The 9,968-nt window shown below is 56.4% G+C and overlaps 1 protein-coding gene across 1 annotated transcript; it reads right to left on the bottom strand.

Moving 5' to 3' along the window:
• Window positions 1-1,813: 1,813 nt before the first annotated feature.
• On the bottom strand, window positions 1,814-5,850 carry COX19 (cytochrome c oxidase assembly factor COX19). Its single transcript, XM_082671155.1, has 3 exons — window positions 5,726-5,850; window positions 4,951-5,066; window positions 1,814-2,036 (listed from the first exon to the last, which is right to left on the bottom strand). The coding sequence occupies exons 1-3, from the start codon at window positions 5,805-5,807 to the stop codon at window positions 1,956-1,958; spliced, it is 279 nt and encodes a 92-aa protein (XP_082527281.1). The 5' UTR covers window positions 5,808-5,850; the 3' UTR covers window positions 1,814-1,955.
• Between the last annotated feature and the right edge of the window lie 4,118 nt (window positions 5,851-9,968).

A 9,968-nucleotide genomic window follows, 5' to 3' on the forward strand; every position in this document is an offset into this window, starting at 1 on the left:
ATGAAGAACAAACATACTAACCAGGGTACAAATCTCGTCTTTTTGTTTCTAGCTTTAATCAAAACACTATTTTCCAAAGCTACCTGGACAAGTCCCGTCCCACCGGCCCCTCTGCCGTGGGCAGAGTCAGCGTTTGCGACACGGCTGGGCTCGGGGTCACTGCCGCTGTCCCACGGTGGCCCCCCCCACGTCCCGGTTTATCTTTTGAGCACAGAAAATAAGAACATGGCTCTGAGTCAGAAGCACTCAGAGAGCTGCCCCCCACCCCACACCTGTCAGCAACCATCCTCACTGGTTTCCAGTTTGCCTTCCGTAGTTTCTTGCTGCTCAGGCACGCGGGTGTTGTGCTGGTTCCTTCTCTCTCTCTCACCACGACGTTCTCTGGGCCCTGGTTCCCTCTCGGAGCCCGCTCACGGTGAGCCACCCTGGGGCAGCGCGGGGCGCTCCGTTCTCTCTCCCCCAGTCCTTCCTGTGGCCGCCCAGGGCCCCGTCTCTAAATGCTTTCCAACTGCAGACAATGCTGCGATAAATAACCTTGTGTGTGTGTGACGCTGCACTGTTGGAAAACACAAAATATTTTCGTGCCTCACTTTGCTGATAGAAACCACGGCTTTTCATAAACTAGCTAAAAATATGGAAACCACCTGCAGAACAATTAGAAGCACAGACAGAGAGCCGATGCTGAACAGTGACAAACCACAGATGAAGCCCTTGGTGCTGGGGAGCCCCGTGGAGATGGGACCAGCCTCAGAGGGACCATCAGGGAGGGCCTGACCTAGTAATGGCCATCACTGTAGGACCGAGGCAGAGGGACGTCAACACAGAGAACTGGACACGGCCGAGGAGCAGACCACAAGGGTTTCCCGGAGCCTGGCCTGGGTTGCCAGGCAGAAGAAGTGGGGGATCAGGGCCGGCTGTCCCCACCAGCGGGGACACACCTGGATCCTCCCAGCACTGGCCACACTGGGACAAAAGCCAGCTGACTGGGGGGGTCGGGGAAGGCAGTCCACAGGGCAAGTCCGGGGGCTCTGCTGTGGTTCTGAGCCCACACGACAAGGCGCCCTAGAAACGCCATTGCGGGGTCTGCACCCCCAGGAGGTCTGTCCTGACAGCGCCCTGGGCAGCTCTCAGCGGGAACGCGCTGCCCCGACCACGTTTGGCCGGGAAGCAGGGATGGCTGCCGTCTCGGGGGCTTCCTCGGAGTAAAAGCACTGGAGGCTACTGTGCACATCGATCGACGGGGGGACGTTCTGTTTCTCAGTTACAGCAAATGAGTTCTTAAAATTAAACCATCTAGTTTAACAAGTATCGTCTGATCCAAATCAGAAAATGCCCCTGGACTAGAAAGATACGTGGTGTTTGTGCATCAGCAAAAAAAAATCAAGAAGTCAGAAAAATCAAAAGCCAGGCTGCTTCCCACTTCCAAGTTTATCCTCAAAAAGAAAGAAAAAAAGAAAGAAAAGGCACGTATATTTATGAATACAAAGAGAAACGCATTTGCTAGGAAACGTTTTCCTGATAATCTCTGTCTACGTGACAGACCACAATTCGTGAACATTTATCACTTTTGCACCGAAAAGACACGCAGAACCCGTGATGTGAATCCAGCGTCTCACAGGAACCTGCGGTGTCCACTCACTAGGCGGACGTCATCCGGCACCTCACCTTCCCGGGAGCCCCATCGCACACCTGAACTTAAAGATAAAACCTAACACTCCTGGGGGAAAATGGGATCTAAAAGAGACAACGGTTTTCCAGAATCCCTTTGGGAGTTTCAGAAGACGAGCCATCTCCCAGCCACGAGGCGCATCGATCAGGGAGGGGTGTATGTCTTTATTTCGAGTGGCACCTCGCGGGCGTCACCAAAGCCCCTTCCTGAGCCACGATACCTACAAGCAAGCTGCTGGGGCGGCAGGTCATCGGACAACCCACACAGCTCTGCGGGCTTCTTCCCATCACGGTTCCGATTTTGTCTCTGACTTTCCATCTATCAAATCTCCAAATCCCAGTTTTTCCAGGGGTTCTGGTACCATCAGCTGCCTGAAAGGAAAAGTGAGAGCTGTCAGGGTGGCCGGGAGGACAAGCCCTGTCCACGCGGGGCTGAGGTAGGCCCTGGGCACCCGCCACCATCTCACCCCCAACCACTCCGTCCTGGGAACAGACCCCGAGCGGTACCCTTAGCCCTGCACCCCCGAGGGGCAGGAAGCAGCCGAGGCCGGGACAGAGGAGCCCCGCCGTGCTCCCGGCCACACCTCCCTCGTCATGTGGCCCCGGAACTCGCGGGGCCGGCCGCCTAGACAGCCAGCAGGAGACCAGAGGCAGAGCGCGTTGAGGTGCAGGGGTGAAGGAGAGCCTGGCAGCTCCGGGGTGCAGTCCCTCCATTCCTGCCCCCTTTACCTGCCCCGATTGCCATGCGCACGAAACCCAGTGGCCCAGCAACAGTCCTTAAGACGATGTCCCCAGAATCGCAAACCCCAGGTGGCACAATCTAACCTGGCAGCAGATTAAACCAACTGTACAGTGATGGGATGCACAAGACACTCCTTAAACCCCAAACAGGCAAATAATGATAAACCTTCCCACACCTTTGCCAAAAGAGTACAACTGGCCGACAGCTCTTACAACTGACTGTCAGCTCCACTGCGGTCGGCAGGACCACGACTCCCAAAGGACACCCTATTCCCTAGAGCTTGTGAGTGCGACCTTACACGGGAGGGGGGTTAAGGCTGAAGATGAAAATAACGTCAATCAGCCAGTCTGGAGATGAGACCACCGTGGATTATCCAGGTGGACCCAACCTAATCCCATGAATCCTTAAAATTAGAGAAACTTTGCTGGCTCTGGTCAGAGAGAAAAAATGTAAAGAGGAGAGAGGAGGGACCGGATGCAGCTCTGTGGAACGTGAGGGTGGAGAAAGGGGCCTCAGGCTGAGGACACGGCGTCGCTGGGAGCTGGAACAGGCCAGGAGACGGCGCCTCCAGAGGGAACCTGCCCGCACCTGGGTCGGGCAGAGGGTTTTCCCAGGACTGTCTGCTCTACCCTCTGGCACCCGGTCAGGAGGCCCGGCCTCAGGCGGGAACCGGACCTGAGGTCGGGGATCACACGTGTGTTTGCTGGGTCTCTGCCGACAGTGCAACCTCAATTTTAACAGTTGCTGCTGTGAGAAAACGTGCCCCCACCTAAGTCGCAGACACGTCCACTTCAGGCTGACGCCCTGTCCTCACGAGTCCTCGTGAGGCGACTTGCAAACCCTACCACGGTCTGGTTTTTAAAACGACACACGTGAAGTAGGTAGGGGCAAAATAAGGTTTGGAATGTCGGCAGAAAGGAAAAAAGAGGAGGAGAAAAGAGGCTTTAAAAAGGGTGATGGATGAGGGCAAAATGGGAAAAACCTTGATCCTGAATCTGGGTGATGGTTATGGAGATCTAGACGATCCTCTGCTTCTGTACGTTTGAGGATTTTCATTGAAAACAAACTGAAAGTCTCCAGTCAAAATAAATGACCAAGTCAGAAACACATACATCCCCGTACATTCATCCAAACGTCGCCTGACCAACCAGTGAAGCCACTTGAATCGTGGGACCCACAGAGCGGCCGGCCACGTCCCCGTCTCCCCACGTCCTCAGCGGCCCAGGGAGGATGGTGCCCAAAAGCTGCGCTGGGTGAGGGCCACCACATGGAGGCGCGGGCAGCTCCCTCCCAGGGGCAAATGGGGAAAAGAGGGCGCTTCTGCTGGCCCTGCCTGGAAGCCCTGGTCAGGCAGCAGGAGCTGCTCTGGGACCCAACCAGCCAAACCCTCCGAGCAACCTCACGCAGGAGCTGCTGGGCCGCGTGCTGGCCCAGGGATGACTGACCCAGGGACGGTGACCCGAGCTTCGGGGAGGCGGGCGACCTGCTCACACCCTCACACAGGGCGGAGACCAGCTCCAAACTCAGTCTCGGAGGCGTGGCCACACCAAGAAGAAACTCAAGGAGTTCAGGTGTTTTGAAGACGCATCAATTTGAAAGAGAGTGACTGGAACGTGCAGATCCGACTGATGCGCTACTCGGGGCCGGGGCCGGCCCGTCGTCAGATGCCAGCACCGCGAGCCTGCGCGACTCAGGAAGCCACCTGAGGGTCCGTCCCCCTCAAAGGCCCCAGTGTCCCCGACAGCCCTCAACACACCGGGGCCTGAGAAGCACAGCAGATCTTGCCTGGGGCGGAATGTCTGAGTTTGTTAAGGGAAAATGAAAATGAGGCTCAGCTTTATGTCAACCTGTCTTCAGACAAGGCCTCTGATGACTCGACTCCTTAGTGAACTAACGAAGGGTTCAAAAGGCAGAAATAAAAGTTCCTACCCAAGGACGTAATTGTACGTTACACACTTTCCCCGTGAAGGTTTACAATAGTACTTATTATAAGGAAAATCTCAACAGATCAGTTAAGAGCGTTCTTGTTTTCTTTAAAGGTGACATCCAGTAAATTCTGATTAAGGCAGGAAGAATCACTCGTCGTTCATCGTTCCTTACAGGGCCCACTGTCTCGCCTGTCACGCTGCAAACAGCTCTGAGCCGACGTGGAACAAAACAACAGAGCACATACTTTTATGTTTCAAGAAAAATATTTAAAGGAATAAGCTGTGTACCCACAAATCTTCAAATCTTTCGACTCAGTCAGCATTTTTATGATGTGCGATTCTGAAAGCTGAATGACATGTCAGTAGCACCCAAACTTGGGAAGAAAAAATACTCGGAGGAGGGCAATCATGTCCAATGCTATCACGGGAGAAAAGGTTCCCGCGATTTTGCTGAACAACTTGGAGTACAGCTGAATCTCTGAAAAGCCTCAACTTCGCGGGCAAGCAGCCCTACAGTTCCGAAACACAAGCTGAACTGAGGTCTCTGGGAATCAACATTTTAGCCAGAGACGCGGGAGGGGGGAGAAGCCATAAATAACCGTTGGCATGTACTTGCCTCTCCATCCTGCACTCCAGATACTCTTTTGACTCGTTTCTGCACAAAGCATTTTCGAAATTGTTGTCCCGGAGACACTTCATGAATCTCTCTTTAAAGCTTTTACATTCCCCTGTAACAAACAGAAAAGCGTTTCCTTCTTAAAGTGAAAACATCACAGGCCCGCCCCGCAGCCTTACTGGCAGAACCCCTCCTCCCCCTTTGAAAACTGGTTTCCTCCCAAACACGCTGGAAACAGACTGGAAAAAGCAAATGTACCAAGTGGGAAAGCAAGTACAGGAGAAGGAGGGCATCCAGGCGGCGGCGCCGGGCAGCTCACGCGGGATTCTCCCGACGTTGCCGCGTGTGTCTAACATTTCTCAGTAAAATGCTGGCACACGAAAAATCCATCCAGAAACCTATCTCCGAAGCCTTGGTTTCCACGTAGTTTGCGACGATCAGGAGCGTCCTTCGCTCTCGCGCGAGACACCTGTTTAACCCCGCGGGCCTCACACCCGCGAAGGACCCTGTCAACGCAACGTCGGCCCCAGACTGGAGGCCGGGACTCCGCGTCCCCTCCCCGGTTCCGAGGGCCCAGCCCTGTCCGGCGCCCACCCTCGGGCCGCGGCGGGAGGCCCTGAGCCGGGACCGGACGCGGCCGGGCCGAACCCAGCCTCAGCGGCCCCGCCCGCACCGCGAGCAGACGCCAGTGCCTCCCCGGCCGCGCGGCTCCAACGAGCCGGCCCACAGCTGCGCCGGTCCGGCCGGGGAGCCCCGACCGGCCCCGCTCACCGAAGTGATCCAGCGGGAAGCTGCCCTTGTCCGGGGGCCGCGGCTGGAAGCTCTTGGACCCGAAGTTCATGGCCGTCGACATGATGGCGGCGGCCGGAGTCTCCAAGAGCGACGCGCGCTGTACGCAGGACGGCCGGCCGAGCGCCGAGCAGGCCCCCGCAGGAGCGCCGATCACGTCGAGCGGCGAGCCACCCCTGGTCGCTTGGCCCCGCCCCTCGCCCTATAGGGCCCGCCCTCACCACCAGGGCCCCACCCCCGGGCTCTAAAAGGCCCGGACCCTCCGCCAATTGCTCTGCGGGACCCTATGACCCTAAGGGCAACCCAGCGGCAGAGGGTCCAGCCGTCACCCCCTCACGATGAGGAAATGGAAGTTCAGAGACGTTCAGCAACTTGCCCAAGGACACACAGCAGACTTGCACGGTCCTGCAGGCTGTGCCTATGGGTCTCTGTATCCCCGAGAGTCTGCAGGGGCTTCTCCCCACTGGGCACCAGGGCCTAATCCTGGTGCTTGCCTGGTGAGAAGGAAGGAGCGTTAGCTTCCTGCAGCTGCCGTAACAAAGTGCACACTCTGGGCGGCTTAGAACAACAGAAATTCTCTCACAGTTCTGGGGGCCAGTCGTCTGAGATTGGAGCGTCCACTCCTGGCCTCTCCCATCCCTGCTGGTGGGTTGCTGGCTTGTGGATGCATCACCCTATCTCTGCCTCATCACGTGGCAGCTCCCTGTGTGTCACTGTCCAAATCTCCTCCTTTTATGAGGACGCACTTGTATTGGGTTAGGGCCCACCCCGATGACCTCACCTTAACTAATTACATCAGCAAGGACCCTGTTCCCGGAAAGGTAGGGGAAGCTAGGACTTCAACATATGAATTTGGGGACACAATTCAACAGATAAGAGAGTAAAAATGCATCATAAACAGGAAAGCCCCTGGTAATCATTTATTATTGTTGTTATGACAACAGTAACAACAGGGAAAGCGCTCAGTGGGGACCCCAGCTCTCCCCAGCCGAGCCCCTCCCAGCCCTGCACCCTGGGCAGAGCCTCTGGCTTTCATCTGGGTGACGGGGAAAGTGGGCGGCTGCCCGCCCAGCACACCCTGTTGTCTGTGATTCTGCCCTGAGCTCCAATCCCCACCTGCATAACAGTCACTGGCACCCACCGTGTGCCAGGCCCCAGACGTAAGCACAGAGGGGCCTTAGCATCACAGAGTCACCACTGGCCCCTCTGGACAAGCTTTCCTCCCCCCAGGCCCTGCCCCTTGTAATGTCAGGAGCTTGCCAGCCAGTCCCAGCAGCCCCTCCCCCACAGGCCTGCCCCCTTCCAGGGCTGACTTGGGTGCCCCCTCCTCCAGAAGGCATCTGCTTGCCTCCACCCACTTGAAGCCCGCCCCCCCACCCGTGGTGCCCTCCACCGGATCTCTGTGCCTGAGGCTGGATTCTCTGTCCAGAGCCAGCACAGAGCTCCACCAAACGTTTGTGGGCCGACAACAGGGGTCTGCAGGGAGAGCCCATCCCGTTGTCTGGGCCTTGGTCGACCTGGGGCTCTGGGCCCACTTAAAACTACAAAAGGAAGATTGTACCTGTTCCTGCCGTATTAACAACCAACCGTTCACACCGCTGGGGCCAGGGGCCGCACACTGGGTTATTCATTAATATGTTTCCAGGGCTGGTGAACAATGGAAGCTTTTATTACCCAGCAAGTAGCACTTTTCCACTTGACTAGATCGTACCACTTAGCAGTAAAAGGAACAGCCCATCCCCACCAGGGCTGCCCGTACCTCTCCGTCTGGCGGCCCTGAGGGACCACTGAAGCACCAGAGGCCCAGTGACCTGGAGGTGACGGCCAGCTTTTAACTGACATGTCTGTACCTGACAAGCGGTTATTGCTTTGTAGGAGATGTTTAGCAGTGCACAGATCTGAAAATTGGGGAAGGAGCTAATGTTTTTGGAACCCCTCTTACGCGCCGGGCTGTTTCGTGTGGGGTCACGGGGCCGGGAACAGTGCCCAGAACACAGTAGGTGTTCTGTTAATATTTTTTGAAGAGGGAATCCGCTGGCGGTCCAGTGGTTAAGACTCCGCGCTTCCACTGCAGGGGACGCAGTTTCGATCCCCGGCAGGGAAACTCAGATCCCACATGCTATGTGGTGCGGCCAATCAATCGATCAATCTATAAAAATAAAAAAATATTTTTGTAGAATGAGCATAGTTGGGCAGGTATTATTACCCTCATGTCACACGTAGAGACAGAGAGGCCAAGCCCCTTGGCTTGAGGTCAAGAGACGCCACCGAAATGAGAAGCCCGTGCACCGCAACGAAGAGTAGCCCCTGCTCGCCACAACTAGAGGAAGCCTGTGCGCACAGCAAGGAAGACCCAACGCAGCCTAAATAAATAAATAAATAAAATTAATTTATTAAAAAAAAATGTTACACAGCATTGCCTCCGCCGTGGTCACAAGCTCCCACCCACATTCAAGGGCAGGGCCCCTGCTCCCCACGGGCGGAGGGCAAGTTATATGAAGAACTTATGGGCTGGGTGCTGTCATTGCAACATGCCGTCTGCCTCAGCTAACAAGTGGATGGAAGCGCTGAGTGTGGAGCCTGGTGTGTGCAACTCCAGACCCCTCTAGGGAACACCCTGAACCTCGGGTGTCAAGGCCAGGTGTGACCTAAGCCCCAGTAGGAGCCTGGCGACCCCTGGCCAGCAGGGGGCCTGGCCAATCAGGTCTGACCAGAACAATCCCCAGGCTTCTGCCTGAGCACCAGAACAGAGCCAGTGGAACTGCACACTGGACTGCAGCTAGGAGGACGCGAGCCTGGGCGGCCGGCTGTCGTCTGGCCACCGTGACTCGCCCCAGAGTGCAGCCAGCAGACCCAAGAGCAAGGAGAATTCATCCAAATGCTAATAACATCATCTGGTCCCTGGATCTACCCTTGCCTGAAACGAAGAGCTGATCTTCCCACTTCAACAAATTCTGCTGTCTAAGTGTCATTTTCAAAGGGCTTTCAGCCAAACATATACTGAGCACGTGTCAGAATTTTATCTCACCCGTTAACAAGGTGAACGAGTCTAGAGGGCAAGGCTGGTTCAAAGAAGAACGTCAAACCCTGACGGATCCACGTGCAGTCAGAGAAGGAGCTCCGGAACGAGGCTGCTGAGCTGGGCTCAGGAGTTAACGTCTAACATCGATGTCAGGTTAATGTCTTAACAGGACAATAAAGCCACAACCTTGCTTATCTTCTCCGCCAGACAGAAGTCACCTGCATGTTTATGGGGGAAAATCACCTGCACTTTTCCTATTTTCCGCAAGGTAAGCTCCAGCTTCGTGGCACCTGGGCCTGGTCGATAATAAATGGCAAGTCAGAGAAAGCAACCCTCCCGGGCCGAGCGACACCCGGCAGGCTGGTTAGACAGTGACCCCGTGAAGGGACACACGTCACCCATTCGCCTCGTTTCTGCGAGTGGGGTAATTTTCTGAACTCTGCTTCCACGGTCTCCTGGGCCTGCCCTAACAGGACCACAGCCTAGGGGGCTGCAAACACCATCAACTCACACCCTGTCAGCTCTGGAGGCTGGTGTCGCAGGGCCATCTCCCAACGGCGGCTCCAGCGGAGGGGGGGTCCTTCCTGCCCCTTTCAGCTTCTGGGGCTCCCACGCTCCTTGGCTTGTGGCTGTGGCCCGCACCTCTGCCTCTGTCACTGCGCGAGGGGCAGGACGACCTCTCTAAAGACCCTCCCTCCAAACAAGGTCCTATTCTGAGGCTCTGGGTTGGTGTGAATGTCGGGGGGATGCCCTTCGACCCAGTGCCCTGCTCCAGCCACTTCGGGGTTTCTTCCCTATGAAGAGTCCCAGCAGGCACAGAACCCTTGGGTTCAGGTGATGCAATGCAGAGGCAGGGGGCCCTTCTGGACTCCAGGGTGTGGGCGCCACCTCAAAGTTCAGGGGTCACGAGCTTGAAAAATCACTCTTGTTGCCGAGAAAAGGGACCGGCTGGCCTGGAGCAGAGCTCAGGAGACCCCCCAGCATTTGGTGTCAGATATCGGGGGGCAGGAAATGAAGGCGCGGCGGTGACCAGGGACACCCGGAGGAGGCGGCTCCTCCTGAGGCCCTGCAGACGCGGGGGCAGGAGGGGCCTCACCTGGGGTGTGGGGCATCGCGGGTGCAGCTGCTTCCCCGGGTGGGAACGTTGCCAGATCTGACGAGAAGCAGCCCTTGGCTCGGGTAGCGCTGCCAGGAAGTTATCTT

The sequence above is a fragment of the Grampus griseus genome (assembly GCF_964374135.1).
Source record: "Grampus griseus genome assembly, chromosome: 14".
Classification (NCBI taxonomy): Eukaryota; Metazoa; Chordata; class Mammalia; order Artiodactyla; family Delphinidae; genus Grampus; species Grampus griseus.

Bases quoted from the DNA above. Each gene is read 5' to 3' on its own strand.
- COX19 (XM_082671155.1), bottom strand. From the start codon at position 5,807: ATGTCGACGGCCATGAACTTCGGGTCCAAGAGCTTCCAGCCGCGGCCC. The intron at 5,067-5,725 runs GTGAGCGGGGCC...TGTTTGTTACAG, and splicing joins CTTCCCGCTGGATCACTTCG to GGGAATGTAAAAGCTTTAAA. The intron at 2,037-4,950 runs GTACATGCCAAC...CCTTTCAGGCAG, and splicing joins AGTGCAGGATGGAGAGGCAA to CTGATGGTACCAGAACCCCT.